The 18,494-nt window shown below is 42.3% G+C and overlaps 1 protein-coding gene across 7 annotated transcripts in view; it reads left to right on the top strand.

Annotated features, from left to right (window-relative positions):
* grid2 (glutamate receptor, ionotropic, delta 2) overlaps positions 1–18,494 on the top strand; it is a 480,315-nt gene that overhangs the window by 313,235 nt on the left and 148,586 nt on the right. For all 7 annotated transcript variants that reach the window (XR_005075218.1, XM_037099101.1, XM_037099104.1 and 4 more), the window contains 3 exons: positions 5,364–5,537; positions 10,616–10,777; positions 15,140–15,259. Coding sequence is in view for 6 of the 7 variants with exons in the window: in XM_037099101.1 (XP_036954996.1) it covers positions 5,364–5,537; positions 10,616–10,777; positions 15,140–15,259 (456 nt within the window). In the remaining variant the exon portion in view is untranslated. The remainder of the gene's footprint in view (positions 1–5,363; positions 5,538–10,615; positions 10,778–15,139; positions 15,260–18,494) is intronic.

Genomic DNA, 18,494 nt, shown 5'->3' with positions numbered 1-18,494 from the left:
ACATAAATAGATAACTCGTCGGAGATTCTCAAGCTGGCTGCTTTCAACATAAACGTCGTGGGCAGGATTTTTTGGGCATCTCGTCCAAAATAGTTTGGACAGGGGAGATGGTTGGAATAGCAGAAGTCAATACATTGGCAGTGAGGAGGAAAAAGAAGACGGAGATGGAAGAAAGTGCAGAAGTGAAGGAAGGAGAAGAGAGAAGTGGTGGTTGAAATGGAGTGAAACGGGATGAAGTTCTTTGGAAAACGTACTACTTCATGAAGCTTTTGGAAAAAAGATTTTTGTTTTATTTAATAGTGAGGGTTCTCACTGAACCAAAAACTCAGTCTACGATACTGATGAATGGACGATGGGATGGTTCAACAGAAAAACATGCAAAATTTAAGTCGGATCACAAATGCATGTTCATGCTAATCCGGTTAAGGGTTTCGTGAGAAAGCCATGCTTGATCAGACTCATTCTTTTTCCTTTTGCATCTTGCTTTTTACTCGAAACTGTGCTCCAAGTCACAAATGCTGTCCAATGACTCCAAACAAAACTTTACACTCCCTCTTTTTTAACTATATAACATCCTAAATCTGCTTATCAAGATCGAGATTGAAACGTGGTCACGTGCTGTTGTAGACACGATCGTCCCACCTCGGGCTGTGTGAAGTCCTCCGGCAGGGTGTTTAAAATGGATGAGCGGCTGCAACATTTTGTCATACGCAATGTCTCCTCGCGCTGGTTCTTTGGAGAATGAATATTCCTGTGTGCGAACGGAGCTCTCCCTCCCCGTGGTTTATTATGGATGAAGGGGCACTGTATGGTTGTCATAACTCTGCTTTATCTACAGCCAGCAGTCAGACAGCCCCACTGAGGGGGAGTTCACAGTTCATAATTGATCATCCTTCCTCTCCCCATCTCCTTCGTTCTGCTCAGGATGAGAGGATGAGGACGAGGAGGAGGGGAAATAATAAGGGACACTCATGGCTTCTCTTTCCCCTTCCCTGTCTGTCGCTTAAGTTCACTAGGATAACTCCAGTGCTCCCTTCTGCATTGCACGACGCTCTTTCTTTTTCTCTGTCATGCTATCGTTCTTGATCACGCTCGCGCTTCGACATGATTCTCTTTCTCTCTTCGTTTTTACTTCTGCCTCTTTGTCTCTCAAGGGGAACGGGAGTATGGTAATGAGATGAGACGAGATTAGGGCCTTTCAGAAATTGTTGGCTCCTAATACATCATCACAGGGTGGATACTCTATGAAAGCCATGTAACTGAAATTTGGGGGATTCTGAATTTGCCGAATCAGACTGAAGGTATTATACAGTCGTCTGCAGTCTAAGAACATTACACAAAACTTTGGTTAATGAAACATTTTCATCTATTGCGCCTTTTCAGTGTTTTTTTTTTTTCTTTCCTGTAGTGTGTTGGATAGGTTATTGTGTTAAAAATTAAATTAAAAAAAATTAAAAATCCCAAATTCGGTCAATGGAAGCTGCCCTCTCCCACAAAAAATACTTTTCCTGATGTACCTGAAACGCCTCATCAGTAGTCCCGCCTTTAACAACGTGATTTCTATAAGTCACTACATCACATTTGTATATTTATGCCTATAATCCCAGTAGCTAACCGGAAACTGAAAACACGACAACCCAACCGGAGGCGCGGCGAGCGCTGCCGGCTCAGGCATGTGTGAGCTGACCAATCAGAGCAGACTTGATACTGGTGAAGCGGTCCTTAAAGAGACAGGAGCCAAAACAGAGCACCCCAGACAGAGGGACAACCCATTGTCCAAATAAACGAAATGTGTGTTGTTTCGTGTCAGTTATTGTTCTTGGAAACATGCTACAGGTACACAGTGACACCGTTTCGTAGGCCTCAAACTTAGACTTGAAGAAAACTTGAAGAACATTCTTATTTACAGATACAGAAGTGCCTGCAGAGGCAGAACAAGCTAACAGTTGTGCACACTCTGTGCACAGCTGGAAGTGGCCCAGTATGACTGCAGCCATCTAAACCTACTGTTGTGTTCAGAGGATCTCTGTTCAGATTCTCCCCACATTGGTCGAGGTTGTTACTGCATTAGCTCTTCCAGTTTACTGAAATGTCTTCAACAGCCACAACGAAGATTTCATTTGCTTTTTCTACATAGTCCTCCACATAATCCATTGCCATATAATGTACAGTATGCATGTACTCACTGCATGCACTAATTAGCTTTAACATTTCATGGGTTTGCACTCAAAACACTTCCCCTCCGCTCGAAAGTAAATGAGGATCAGAGGACACACCCTCCCTGGGAATTTGAATTAAAAACATCCCCCGGTCCATAATCGTCCTAAACATGAGGGGGAAAGACACAGAAATGAGAGGGTGACAGAGTCGAAGTCAGAGGAGACATTTAGAGGGCTGATAAACAAAATGAGGCATGATTCTTCCAGATTTGTTTTGTTTTTCACAACTTTGAACCCTCTGAATGTGAGCAAAAAAAGAGGGAACTCATCTGAGCAGTAAGGAAAGGTCTGCGGGGTGGATAAAACCGTCATACCCCCCCCCCCCCCCTCGTCCAGATAGGAAGGAAGAAGGAGGGATTTGGTGAGAAGCAGAGAAAAGTGAGGCGTTGATGAGAAAGAGGGTGGAGGGCGAAGTGTGGGGGGTCAGGGGAGAAGCGCCGAGAAGAATTTGGGATGAGGGATGTGTTGTTGTTTTTGACTCTCATCTTCAAAAAAAAAAAAAAAGAAAACACTAAAGGGAGTATTAGGCGCTCTCGGGTGATGGAGGGAAGGACAGAGAGGCGATGGGTGGAGGTTGATGGGGATGCCTGCGGACCCGAAAACTTCAAGTTTATTGAGTAAACAACTCGTGATTCACTGCGGATGGAAGCTGTTTTTCTTGGTCTCAACTTCACAAAAGCTTGTGGTTTCGGGCAGACTCATGCATCCTCGGTACTAAATTATTCCGTGATCGATTGTTCAGCTTCGAAAAAAAAAGGTGGATAAACTCACACTTCGATGCTAAAATGCTGATGAGGACCGAATGATTGAATAGGTCACCAAAAACCAGACGGATACGCGGCCTGCTAAGTGTGATGATAGATTTTCTGGAGCTGCTAATAACGCAATCAGTGGTAATTATCGCATACTTGTTGCGAAGGTCGAACAAAATGATTTCCAGCGATTTATTTTTTTTTTTTTTATGTATCAAAATTGACCAAATTAGGCTCCAAGAGAGAGTTCTCATGTTATTTATTACGTCCCCCTTTGATTGAAGAGGCCTATGAAAGGTTGACAGGAAGTGGCCTGAGGGGAAGTCGGGCGAGGGGAAAAAAAAGAGCCGTCTGATAACGTGAAGAGAATGTCAATGTCAAGCGGCCTCGTCTCCCTCCCAGGACCGCGCCAGTACGAGAGAACGTGTGGTTCCGTGTGTTTCTCCATGTCAGGATGTGCATGTACGTGACACATTCAGTTAGTCTCAGCTGTTTAAAAAAAAAAAAAAAAAAAAGGCTAACAGCTTTGAGAGCGCGCCACCACTGAAAGTCACACCGGGTGAAGTCTGTTGTGTCCGTCCCCCCGAGACGGAGGGACTAACGGAAAGGATGAAAACAAAGGATGAAAGATAGACAAAAAAAATGCAGATGAGAGGATGGATCTCAAAATGATCTTTTCTGTTTAAGTGTGTTTTGTGTGTGTGTGTGTGTGTGCCTGTGCATCGGTGCATCTATTAGCTGGAGCTGGATCTTTTGAGTGGGGTACGCTGCATGCCCTTGACTGCCCGCTGTGAATCTTAATTCTCTTTTGGCCCACAGATCTGTCTTTTTAGCAATTTTCAGCATTTTCCTCTCTGTCCTGCATCTTTTTTTTTTTTCTTTGTTGGCTTTGTAAGTCAGTTCCCTTCAGGGTTTTTATGTAAGCAACTGTTTGGGATTTTTGCCACATTTTACCCCCAGATGCCAGCGAATAGGCTCCTTACTTGAACTGTTTCGAAAAATAGGTCCTTCAGAGCACAGGGCATTCATACAAGGTTAAACCTGTGAAAATAATTTAGTACTTCCTCAAGGGATCATCTTTTTCCAATAATTTTGATGCATTGTATATTAAGAACTCACTATTTTAAGAAAATCAATACATTTGACATCACAGGGGTGAGAAAGTGTGAAAGCATCATCTTTCAAATTTCTTCAAAGTGTGCATTTTATATATAGAATCTTACACGCCTGCTTTAAAATGTCCAAGACAGCGTCAGTTTAATTTAAAAGGCTAATGCATATTTGTGCATATAGTGCGAGAGGCTATACATCAACCTAATTAAAGCATATGAGGACAGCTATAGCAATGATGCCAGTATAATACTACCTCTAATCGCCATTGATCACATCCCACGAGGATTCACAGGTCTTAATGAACATTAATTACACTCAAATAAAATCCATTGAGATTAGTCAATGAGCCGGCGGTACCTATAATATTACCCCTCACTAATATAAAGTGCCTGTGATGACTTCTTTATGCATGTGCATGCTCTGCAGGCGGAGTCGCATCCATCCTGTCAAGTGCAAGCTGCCATGTGCAAATGAAACAGAATCAAAAGGGGTTTTTTGTGTGTGTGATCGTGTGGCTTAAAAATAATCTCATAAAAAACATATGCACACACACACAAACCCACACAAACACCGGCAATCACTGCACACTTACGGAAAGGGAGCAAAGGCTGCCTCGGTTGGTGGCAGTGTTACCTCCACCAGGGACGATAAACGTCAGTTCTCATCTCGTCACCACATGACCCTCTGCACTCGCAGAGGATGGATGGAGATCCACGGATGGAGCGAGGGAGAGAGAGATTGTGTCCTAGGGCTAAAATTAGCAATGATTCCTCCCCAAGGTTTTGCAAGGACATGCAGAGTACGTGCAAACACACATGCATGCACACAAGCACACACATGCATACACACACACACACACACACATATGCATACATACACATACACTCAGACATGATTTTACTCTCCTCTCTCCCTCCCTCCATCTGCTGACATGTACATTTCACAACTAGTAACTATTTTTGCAGATCATGTGGACTGTGTTTTGTGGTGACAATGGGAAGAGTCAAGCGTACGAAACAAGTTGTTTTTGTTTGGTTTTTTTTTTTATTTTAAATCGGTAACATTTTGTTTTTACAGGGACTTGTATGAACTTTGTATCCAACCAATTTTGTTCGCTGCGGTTGCTTGTCTTTGTATTTTTTTTTCTTGTCAAAACTGTCGGCTGCAAGACTTCTGCAACAGTAAATGACATAATGGAGTTCCTCACATTGATTTTTTTTTTCTCTTCTCTCTGTGACCCATTTCTCCACCCGCCCCTCACCTCCTCCCACCCTCTCAGGAGATTTCCGACTACGACTTGCAAGAGTTAGTCATGAAGTCAATCGGCCGACTGACGCTGGTGCGCCAGACGTTTCCCATGCCGCAGAACACAACTCAGCGCTGTGTCAAGCACAACCACAGGATAAACAATTCCCTCTGTGACCCCAAAAACCCGAGGTCTCAGCAGCTGGAGGTGAGTCGGTGTAGTGACTTATCCATACGCTGAGGCTGAACAGGCTGAAGTGTCAAAAGTAAACACTGCTGTTATAGGTACCCATTAACACTTGAATGGATTATGTGTGTACTAATATGAAAACAGTCTGTCAAGCTGAGCGTGGTGAATTGTAGGTAGGCTTAAAGAAACACCCAGGTGACCTAAGCAACAGTAGTTAACCTCATTAAAGGTAGGTTGCGGAGGATTTCGGCATCAAGTGGTGAAGTTGCAGATTGCAGCCATGGGAACACCCTTCGTCTCATCCTCTGCTGTGGTGGCCAAGGAAAAGAAGAAAAGGCTCCCTCTAGAGTCAGTATTCAGTTTGTCTTTTCTGGGCTTCTGTAGAAATATGCTGATGCAACATGGGAACAAGGGTGATATCCAAAACTTTGTCTTTCAATCTCTCTATCTCAGATGCACATATCTTGATCGACTGTTCTCGGGTGTCAATGTGCTTACTCGCTTTAAAAGTTTGAGAGTGTACATTTATCGCTGTGAGCTGGAAAGCTGCCCCCCCCCCCCCCCCAAAAAAAGCCTCAATCAATAACATCAGTGCCATCCAAATAGCCAAAGCGCCACCAGGGAGTTGTCGTTGGCCTGGTCGCTGGCATTCTGTCCCCTCTGCAGTTTAATTAACATGAGGGATGGTCAGAAAAAACAAAATGATCTCAGTCTAAATCAAGACCACTGAAGATCAAGACATCATTTAATTAGGTTCAGCCATTGCTTTTACTTCAAGAGGAGAGAAGTTGTCCAGTGGGAATACAGTCAATTGATGGCCGACTGCTTTATTGGGCAACTTTGCCCCCAGTAAAAGAAAAAAAAAAAAAAGACAACTTCAGCACTACAGTTTTACAGTGCAGAAGACTGAAGAAGAAACAGTTGGGCTTGGTATCGGTGATGTCACTTGCATGGATGTAGGTATTTTTCTTCCAACTCGTCACCTGGATAAAATGTTAGCAGTTGACATTTTGAAAAGGAGAGATATGTGCCAAATTTGGTCAGACGTTGCCTACCATATTGATATGTCTAACAAAAGTACCACGTGCACAGTACATGTTCACACTGTGACCTCCGTGTCGGGAGATGGAGGGGATGGTGAGGGAGTTGGAGGGAACAAGGCTGCCGAATGGCCGCTGTTTGAGTCTGAGTGCCAGCGTTTGTAAGTGTAAAACAATTGGATATTTGTTAACAAGGGGCCATTGCACTTTAACATGTGTAAGCCTTACATCACTGGATATTTTTAACGAGGCCTCCAGTAGTGTTTGTGGCAACTCAACTTACCTGAAACATGACATTCTCTTAACACTAAACAAGTGTTTTTTTTGTTTGATTTGTTTTTCCACCTAAACCTAACCAGAGCATGAGCACTGTAAACACTGTGCCAAGAAAAAAATGTAGTGAAAACTGAACCTAAAGAAAAGTCTTTACATAAAGGAACATACTTTGCCAAAAGTTACTCCGATGATTGAGTTTGCTTCTTTTTAACACGTCTCATTTTGGTGACTGATTGTCTGTCACTGTGAAGACTCATTTATATGAGTTTATATATCATACGTATATGAGCCTTTACGCCTACCCTGTACCATACGTAGGACTCACTGGTGATGAATATGCAACACAACAAAGCAAAAAAAAACAAAAAAAACATCTAAGAACTAGAACAACAAACAATTCATCTCACTGTATGGTCACAGAAAAAAAAAAACAAAAAAAAAAAAAACACAGTTTGTTTGCTTCCGCACTATCACATTTTCACAACTTATGACGTGCTTTTTTCCCTCCTGTTGTCTTTTTTTGTGTGTGTTTGTTTTAATATGTCCCCCGGGGTGGCAATATGTATGCAATTATTATCTCTTTTTGCGTGTATGTGAGTCATCACGCTGCCATCAAATAGCGTGGAGAAAAAAAGGGAACACACTCTTATTTATGTGTCAAGACAAAAATGTGAAATTGAATTAATGTGTTGTTGATTTATGTGGATGCATAAGACCCCGAGGGGAAGCGCATTTGATGAAGGTTGGGAAATGCATTGAAAACGGGAACGTGGTCTTAATGTTTATGTGGATATCTCCCCTTTTAAGTCCTGAGACAGTTCTGCTTGCGGCTTTCGCGCTCTGTAATCAGTGAATGGATGTAATAAGTGTTTATGAGTTTTTTTTTTTCTTTTTTTAATGAAATAAAATAATAACATAAAAACAAACAGGAAAAAATATGCATAAAGGGGTTAAAATCAGCCAAATACATACTTTTTAATTTTTTCTTTTTTTTTTTTTTCTTTTTTTTTTTTATGGGGGGGTGTTATCTAGAAAGTTGATTGAGGCCCATGTTTAGTTTAAGCCGTATGGAATGCAAAACGTATGCAAAATCCGTATGTTGTTAACTCCTGCAGGGACGCCTCGAATAATGTATGTAAATAAAAGTCGCCCTGTGTGTGCTAATAGGAATCAAGTGCTTCTTGTGTGAAAAGCCATTATCAAGAATCAGGCCCTTCCAACGGATTCACATTTGGTTTAGTCCGGTTGTGTGCGTGCTCGTTCTGCTGTGGAAGGGCCCGGAGCATGCATGCGTTAACGTATGTGCGTGTGTGTGTGCGAGTCTTTCAGTCAAGGACAATGTGTTTTTGTGCAGCCGACAAAGAAGAGCGAGAGCGTAAAACATTGTGGGCGCCTGGTTTAAAACACGCCGTACGTGTGGTTGAATTTGAGAGAGAGCGAGGAAACAAGGGATGGAAGAGAACGACAGACAGAGAGAGAGAGAGAGAGAGAGAGAGAGAGAGAGAGAGAGACAGAGGAAGCAGATCAGCTCAGCGGTCAGAGAGTGGCCCAGAAGCCCAATTTCACACTGCAGTGAAGCATATCAACTCAGGCTGACCACACAAGCACTCCCACACACACATATATATAATGCTCGCTCGTTGTGCAGCATCCACTGATCATTCTAGCTCCCTTTAGAGCCGTAGATGTTCCGTTTAATTTTCTGAGAAACAGCACAGAATGACGGACAAAGACAGCAAGTGAAGGGCCGAGACATAAATGTGAGGATACTTGGAAAGCAAACAAGATAAAACATGATGCTAGACCTTTTTTCTTTTGTCTTTTCCGTCTGTTGGCCAACTATTTGATGAGGAACCTTAAAGCAACATCATGTATGAATTGTCATTTTATGTGTTTTATTGCCCCCAGTTGTCAATTGCCACACGTGCTGTCGGTCAGACAGACAGGTTTCTGTATTGTCACATGAGCCAACCAGCTTATCGCATTTACAGTTAACTGAAGTTTGCAGTTACTATAGCAAAAAGTAAGCTCCCAATTAAAAGACAGTGTGCCGTCAAAATGTTTTTTAAGCTGTTTCAAGGTGCGTATTGCTTAACTTCAAGGCTCAGGGTTAGAGCCAGCTGGTTCGATTCCCCTTGTCTGCATGTCAAAGTGTCCTTGGGCAAGATACTGAACCCTAAAACTGCTCCCAACGGGCTGGTTGGCACCTGTCATGGCAGCCATTGCCATCAACATATGATTGTATGTTTGAATTATTGTTAGTAGCATTGGACAAAGGTTTCTGCTGAATGCCCTAACATGTAAATGTTAAAGGTTAAAGGTCGTGTGCAAGTCCTGACCTTCCCTCATGGCGGCTGCTAAAAGAAAAAAAAAGGGCTGGTGTTTGGTCTGTCCTTTCCCAGCAGCTACTGTAGAAACATGGCGGACCCGTAGACAGGAACCATCATCGTGTTATGGACCCCAGTACTAGGGCGTTGCTCAGTCTTGCTTCCGATGTGATGCCTCTGGCCGTGGGTTCATAGTCCCCCCCCCATCCAAATAAAATTGCATACATCAATTAGTCACTGTGACGGGGTGATAATTAGTTTCTTCCTCTGTATTATAATGGAAATATGTTTTCTTTCACATTCAACATGCTTTCACATTTTTCATCTGAACATTTTCTTCTTATAATTTTTATCACTGAAGGTTGATAAATAAATCACAGCTTTTTGAGCTGAATTGGAACGAGGCCAGTATAAATGTTTGTTTACACGGCGAAGACGCAGACTAACCTTTATCATTAACTGACTTGTCGGTAGAAATGCCAGGATTATTATTTTATAGTAAATACAACGCATTCGGTGCGAGTGTGTGTGTGTGTGTGTGTGTGTGTGTGTGTGTGTATGCGCCAGAGCCTGTGTCTGAAGTGAGTGTGCAGGCCCTACTTCTTTTTGATGTATGGAAGGCATTGTTACTGAGCTAATGGCTTCTGCTCCCCTGGAATTATTCCACTCTTGCGCGCGTTGATGCGAGTGGGTACGTGTCACCTGCTGTTTGTGCGCGCACGTGTGTGTTTGTGTGCGCACGGAATCATCATGTAGTCAATCAATTTATTACACTCTCATTAACATGGAGACGAGAGGATCAGTAAATCACACAGCGATCGATCACAGACTGAATAAACTCCTCTCCTTATCTCTCTTCCCCCCTCTCTGGCTTATTCCACGGTGCCAAGGACCTATCAATATATTTTAATTAATGTCGTCCTCAAAGCTTTTCTTCTGTGCGAGTGCACATGTGCAAATATGCCAAATGAGGGCCATGTTTGAAGTAAAATTACCAGCGTAATACACTACAGGTGCAGGGAACACTACATACTGTTGGTTCTGAGAGAGCTGGGCAGACGGCGGAGGGGAAGATTGGAAGCTCAACTTTTTTTTTTTTTCTTCTTTTTTTTGATCAAAGTGTAGATGATATGAATGCAAGAGAGACATTTAACTTTGATAGAGTCTAGCATTTGGCCTGTTTCTACCACTTACCACCAATATATATGTGGACCATTGTTCCAAGCTGCATGATCAAGTAAGAATAAAAACTGGACTCTCAAACTGAAGCACATTGGTCCTTTGGATCTTTATAAAACTACAGTATCAGTTTCTTTTCACAAATTGTATGATGGCAACTGAAAAAAAAAAAAAAAAAAAGTCACTTACAGAGCTTCTTCAGCATGAGCAAAGGGAGGTGGAGGGGATTCTGTCATCGTCTCATCTCCATTCCGTCTCTCCCTTTTTCCCGCAGATCACCAACCGCTACATTTATGACACCGTGCTGCTGCTGGCCAACACCTTCCACAGAAAGCTGGAGGACAGGAAGTGGCACAGCATGGCCAGTCTGAGCTGCATCAGGAAGAACTCCAAGCCGTGGCAGGGGGGCAAGAGCATGCTGGATACTGTCAAAAAGGTATGAAAATTGAGAACGAAACACGGGCGCTTCTCCCCCCAAGTCATTTAAGCACACATGCTGGCACACATTTTACATATGCATGGACAAGAAGTAAGACGCTATTCCAAGACTCAGCTGAGATTTGGGGAGATGCCAATTTTTAGAACGTGATGTTAATGTAAAAGCTCTGTTAAGTATCACTATTCATATATGTATGTGTGCGCAGACACCCACATGCAAACCCTTTCTATTTCTTACAGAGCAGAATACTAAGATGTATGCAGGGTATTTATTTATAATTCACTGACACGTTCTCTTTCACCATACAGAAACACTCTGAAAAGGTAGATCTCTCAATATCTCTCATAGGCACTGAGTAAATGCATGAAAGACTGAAAGAGAGCGGAAAAAAACAGCTCTCCATGTTCCCTGATTTAAATCTGAGATGTTGATATCTCAACGACCTGAAGTCACCTGACCCTAATCTCAGTCTGACGACCGTCCATCTGTTTCATCAGCCTCCTGCGGCGTCCTACCGCTGCGTGCCGCTTGTACATGTAGCTGTGCGGCGTGCCAGTTTGAAAATAGCTCATGAATACTTTGTCCGTGAATAAGACAAAAAAAAGTAATTCTAAAAATTGCTCTCAGCCAAAAACGAAGCCCTCACCCGCAGCAGAAAACATCTTTGCATGACTTTGAAGCGTTTTGTTGATTCTTGATTACAACAGCTGAAAAAAAACCAAATGCCCGTCCTCTACTCTAACCTAACTACAAAACACAAGTGCAATTTCAGATCTCTTCCTATTCTAAGATGCGTCCTGTGTATTCTTTTGCAATGGGAAACGCACTTCTTGTACTTTTCATCCTGATATGTATTTGCATTTCAAGATATTGTGCTCATTACGTGAAGTTTTAGGGACCAGGCTCGACTATTGTTCCTCAGCTGAGACACTCTAGTTGAAAGGCAGGATGCAGTCACTGCAAAATTCATTTATATAATAACATCTCTTTGTATAGCTTAAAATCCCCTCCAGGGATGAAGAATGAGTCTAAGTCAGTTTTTTTTTTTTTTTTCATCGTTCTTATCACATGGAAATCCAATATTCGTTCATTACTTCGACTGAAAGTTTCCTGTCTGAGCTCAGTAGACTCCATGACCTCAAGTGCTCATGAATTCAAAGGAGCGCATACATTAGAAGAACTCCACACGCATCAGTCAACAAGTTTCGCACGGTTCCTGAACACTTGACTTTTTGGGGGGAATTCATCCTGCAGCCGTGCTTGTATGAATCTCCACGTTTCACCTTGAGTTCAGGCTGCAGTTTGGCGACACTTTCATCACTGTTAAATCCATTTGGATTGAAGCCCTCTGTTTTGATATCAGCAATGAAATAAAAAAAAAATAAAATAAATAAAAAACTCCTTCAGGAATGGCAGTTTGACTGAGTGATGAGGCCAAATGAAATGCTAATTTAGGATTAGTGTCAGACAATAATAAATGCGGCACTCTGGCTTTCATATCTATCTCTGCATTTCACCTGGAGATCAGAATGAGGGTTTGGCAACGCTTTCATCAGCCAACCGCGGCTGTTGCACCAAGTCGGATGTCTGTCTCAATGGAGCCACGTTAAAGAGCCCTAAGCACTGACAGAGTCGAGTTCAACAGCCTGGCATCGCTTCCACTTTTACAGTGTATCAGCCGTGTGCTTTACTTACCGAGCACGCCTTTGTGTTTTAATCAGCGTTTTGGTATGCAGGGCCATTATGGTAATGATAAATACTAATTTGCAGCTGTTGATGAGGAGTTCGATTGATGTTGTTGTTCGGTGCTCATTGACAAAATCAGAGCGGAGAACCAAAATGCAGCAGGTGAAACTTCTGTCACACTCATCAGCCGGCGCCTCATGTGAGGGGCTGTTTGAAGACTACACGTCACCAAACTGTCCATTTTCTGTGTTTTATCATCCTTTGAGTGTCTGCGACTGAAGCACTTATATTTAGGATTTTATTACCAATGTTATTGATCTCCGTTAAGGCAAAGGAAGTCCTGCAATCCAGCCCGAGATCTCCAGCTGGTGCCCAAGAGCCTTTTTTTCAAAGTCTAATCTTAACTCTTCCAGATTAATTATTTCTGTTATTTTAAAGCGCAGAGCTGTTCACTTTCATCTTGTTTTTTTATTTTTATTTTTTATTTTCTTAAGGATGCTTTGAAACATCAAAAAAATATCTTTCAAGTTTTCTTTCTTGTTTGTGTCTCTTTTTTTTTTTGCTCGGTCTCATGGGCCCAGTGGCTTCTTATTTTCTTTCATGATTTTTTTTTTTTTTTCTATCAGGTGCAATTAAAAGTACGATAATTGTTGTGAATGAATTGTGCCAATACAGAGCTGCCAACACCAATTAACTGAATAATTATGAAAGGCAGTGAACAGTATCGGAGCGGGCTTCACCCTCGGCCCGGGCTTGCAAGGAAAGCAAATAAACAGGAACTTTATTGACGGTGACAGTGTGTGCGCACGTGTGTGTGCGTTTGGTTGACCACGGGGGAATAAAATTATGAAACTGGATTACAACAAATAACATATGAAACATTTACAACGTTTGTGAGCTGTATCATAGATTCGTAAAGCACACACTAACGCAATCACTTTCTAAACATGCGTACGTCGCACTATCTGCGGTACTCTCTTTTAGCCTACGTGCCGATTTGCTGTTTTTATCATACATAACCAGTGATTAGACACCGATCAGGCATGACATTATGACCACCTGCCTGATATTGTGTTCGCCATCTACGTGACAATAAAGAAAATGTGATTCAGTAGGCCAGGCCACCTTCTTCCACTGCTGTGTGGTCCGGGTCTGATACTCACATGGCCATTGTTGGCACTTTCACCAGTGGACAGGGGTGAGCATGGGCACCCTGACTGGTCTGCTACAATGCAGCTCCATACTCAACAAACTGCGATGCGCTGTGTATTCTAACACCATTCTATAAGAACCAGCAGTAACTTATTCAACAATTTGAGCAACAGTAGCTCGTGTGCCAGCCTTCGCTCCCCATGTGATTCAGTGTGGTCCATCAGGCCCACGACCCTGCTGCCTGTTCACCCGCTGTACCTTCCTTGGACCACTTTTGATAGATACTGACCGCTGCAGACCGGGAACACCCCACAAGAGCTGCAGTTCTGGAGATGCTCTGACCCGGTCATGTAGCCATCACAATCTGGCCCTTGTCAAACTTGCCCAAATCCTTATGCTTGCCCATTTTTCCTGCTTCTAACACATCAGCGTTGAGGACAACATGTTTACTTGCTGCCTAATATATCAGGTGCCACGATGAAGAGATAATCAGTGTTATTCACTTCACCTGTCAGCGGTCATAATGTTATACCTGATGGGTATATATAAGGTTGAAAAGAAAAAGAACATAACATAACATAATGTAGCCGAACCCTGCCGTGCTCCACATTTCTTTTTTTTTTATCATGCCATGCTCAACAGATGGTTAATTTCTGTGTTATGATGATGAATGTACAACAATATATGTGAATATAATGACTTGGAGGTGTGTGTTATATACGCGTGTATATTTATGAGTCCATTCGTGCAAGTTTGCGTCGGCCACATCACCCCACACTCATACACGCAGGTGAAAACACACACACACACACACACACACACACACACACACAGAGTATGAATCATAGTAAAGGAGACTAACACCTCCCCTTCCCCTGAAGCAGACGCAGTGTCATTTTCACTGACAGGTCACACTACCGGGAGGCAGAGCAAAGGTTAGGGACTGACACCGTGAGTGTGTGTGTGTTTATGTGGATACTTATATGGGGAAAATGTACCTCTCCATACAGGACATAGTACGCGCCGAGAGCAAAAAATGTCCAGTGACTCCAAACACACCATCTCTTCCCCAAGCCTGCTACTTCCATAACAACACTGCAACTAAATCAGGATTTTTCCACCAAGGGCACAACACATCCAGGAAAAAAAAAAACAAAAACCATAAAATAACACGTATTTCCATCTCTCCGGAACATTCACCTACTCAGTGCCTGTACTTACTGATGATAATCACTTCATAAGGGACAGACAGATGATTCATGTCTCAGTTTGGCTATGAGCAGCTGTCACCTCTCATCTTGGCAAAGGATAAAAACACAATTTGATGTCAAATTTTACAGGGAGAATTAGTGATGAGGTCTTTTTTTTTTTTTTTTTTTTAAGCCAGACAAATACCACGGCATTGATGAGAACTGACATGATTACAGTGATTAGGGATCAATCATGACTGAGATCACCAGGGTTTTACCAGCGATGGTGAAATGAACGGTCGTATTAAAACGCTCCGTCTTCTCCTTGCAGTTTGGAGTGAGCGGCCTCACCAGTTTCCTGGAGTTCACCGACAATGGCACAAACCCCAACATCTTCTTTGAAATCCTGGGAACAAATTACGGCGAAGACAGGGGACGCGGAGTCAGTAGGGTAAGTAGTTAAAACAGAGCCCCTGTGTGGTGTGCTTCTGCGGGTTAAGGGGGAATGATTTCTGCTCCAACGAGCGGAGTAGATTTACATAATTCCTGGATTTACCAGGGAATTTCACCGCACCTGCTCTCTACATTATTTTCACCTCATATTTATTCAGGGTATGTCTTTCCTTGTGGCTGTCGTCCCTGTGTAGCAGAGAAAAGCCCTGCTACCTCTCTGTATTCGCTTCTGGATTTCTTGTCTGAACCTTCTATATATGTGGTGAAAAGAAACGCGAGAGGCAGTTAAAGCCTCTTTACATTATCATCTCTTTGCATTCACTGTCCTCTTCTTTGTTTTCCTGCGTTTGGTTGCTTGTTCATTTTCGTTTTGTTTTTTTTGTTTTTTTCCTCCTGTGCACCAGTACGACACAGCATCAGCCCGGCAACCTACCTTCCCATCAATGAAGCGTGCAGCTAATTGGATTAATTAGAGGCATTTTCAAGTGGTATTTGCTAATGATACATGCATAATGGATTTTAACTGGCCTCATGAAAGACATCCCTTCACTTATAGACATATTAATTACACTGTCTGGTTATTGATTATGTGTGTGTGTGTGTATGTGTGCAGGTGTGTTAGTCAGTTGATTCTGCAAACTCAAATACATAACACACATCCTGACACATTCCTCTCCACTCATAAATATATGTTTAGATGAGCGCTTTCTTTAAATATAGCGATATCTTTTCATGAAGGACAGAAAAGACTCCTGGGATCAAATAAAAAAAGGGGTCCACTGATTTTCAGCGGTACAGAGCAAATTAGTACATTTACTCAAGTCAGTTGTATTTATACAGCGCCAGTTTACAACAGGTGTGATCTCATGACACTTTTCAGTCAGAGCAGGACGAGACCACACTCTTTAATTTATAGACACCCGAACACAATCACCTGCCAAAGGTGGCGAGAAAAAAAATGCCTTTTATCTGGCAGAAACCTCGGAGCAGACCCAAGCTCAAGGTTGTCCAGGCACAATTCTGATGTACTTGCACTTTACTTGAGTATCTGTGTTTTACTCAGCTGCATTTCAATGGCAATTTGTACATTTTTACTCCACTACATTGAAAAAGTCTAGTTGCAAGTTGCTTTGCAGGTTTGTATTATCAGTATATTATCATTCTGAAACTGACCTGCATAATAAGAACTTGTATTTTAGTACACGTTGATGCAAATACCTCATTGTTGACTGCTCAACACACACACACACACACACACACACACACACACACACACACACACACACACACACACACACACACACACACACACACACACACACACACACACACACACACACACACAGAGTGAGAGAGAGAGAGGAGCTGTCCTCCATACCAGGGGAAGCTCTCCATGGGTACAGTGGAGATAGTGAGCAGTGATTATGGATAATGTGGTGAGACACCAACATAACGCAGCATGCCATTACCGACAAAATTAATCTTTAAAGCAACGCATAATTACATTTAGGCACAATTCCCTAATCAGAGAGCATAATTACTTCTGAGGGAATTAAGGCACTTGTTATACACTATTCCTGCCACAGTCTCCCTTAATACTCCAAACATTTGTTGGTCTTTCTTTGGGATTCAATTAAATTCATACATGGAACCGAATGACTAAAGATTGGCTAATATTCCTCTCGCAGTGCCTGCATAATATCCTTCTCTTTGTCGCTGATGAGTGCCTCTCCAAATTGTTGTTGTTGTGCGTCTAACCTGCAGTAAAAGCATGGCAAATCTATGTCAAGCTGGGACAAATGGGGAGCTCAATAACATTAAGAAAAGCATGAAAAAACAACAACAAAGGTAACTGTGAAGATTAAAAATTTGTCTCAGATAAGACCCATTTCCTTTTCTTTTTTTTTTGTTGTGATGGACAAGAAATAGAACTGCTATGTCTACAGAACTATTCCATCTTTTCACCCCCATAGTGTGAGGAAGAAATGATGGGTCAGAAGTGAAGAGAGACCTCGATGTAAACTGATGATTATGAAAAGAAGCCCCATCTCTCTCACCCCAGGGTGACCTCTCCCCTCATGTGATGATACTTATTTCTCAGGCTAATTACACAGTAGGAATCACCACTGTGCAGTTAAAATGGCTCTTTTTATTATAATGTATCCAAAGATATAGTCCAATACGGCTGTGCACTTGGAAGTTACCTGGAATGTAAAAACCTTTGCAAGCATTTAAAAAGAAAAGAAAATGAGCTTGAGCTGTGGGTCTGAAATCTTGTGATATGATCCATTATTTTTGAAAAACAGAATAAATCTTGACCTCGGTGTGACAGCTCTGCCTTTTGCGTTGATCAAAAAGAACAAAATCCAAAAAATGCCCTGTAGAGATTATTAATAAAACATACTGACTGAAATAGATGTTAGGCCGAGTGTGTCATAGAAACAGTGAGAAGGCGATCTCATACTTCCAACTACAATCAGCAACATAAAGCAATCAGCAGCAGCAACAGTTTTAACTGAATAACATGATAGAGGCACATTTTATCCTTCCTTCCTTCATTCCTTCCTGTGAGAGCAGCCACTGGTCATGGAAGCTACCAGACAGAGCTACACATATCCCTCAGTTCATGGTAACAGATTGCAGGAGAAGTTCCTGATCGATTTGGGAGCATTTGCGTTTCAATCGCACACAGAGAACAGGGAATCATTGTAGCAGCTGCTGTCTTAGCTTCCTTGTGCATCTACTTGTGGAAATTCTCTTGGAAATATCTCTAGACGTGAGTATTATGTTCGGCGATGCAACATTTTAACATTGGCGTGTGTTTAACATTCCCCTCAGCCCACATAGCGGAGGGGCTTATCCGCTAAATATTTCATCCCCGCAATTTGCAAACCTTCCTTAGAGCAACCTTCCTTCTATTATTTAGCCTTTACTCTGTGGTGATTTTGTGTCTTTTAACAGTTGTGGCCAGCTGACAGTGACCTTACCTCTTGAACCAATTTCAATCACCCTTGGTGATATTTCTGAATAAATTATAGATCGTCTCCCTCATGTGCACTCTCCCTGTTTCACATCTTGACACCATTTGCGTTTACTTTCATACCATATGCAGCTAAATGTATTTCTCTTGTACCCGACTGCTTCTAGGACACCAGTGTGTCTAATGAAAAATATGGATAATGGCTGCATCCCCATGCATTTTATATAGACAAGCCATTCAGTGCTCGCATTTA

Source organism: Acanthopagrus latus, chromosome 5 (assembly GCF_904848185.1).
Source record: "Acanthopagrus latus isolate v.2019 chromosome 5, fAcaLat1.1, whole genome shotgun sequence".
NCBI lineage: Eukaryota > Metazoa > Chordata > Actinopteri > Spariformes > Sparidae > Acanthopagrus > Acanthopagrus latus.
This window is presented reverse-complemented; position numbering and strand designations above follow the sequence as displayed.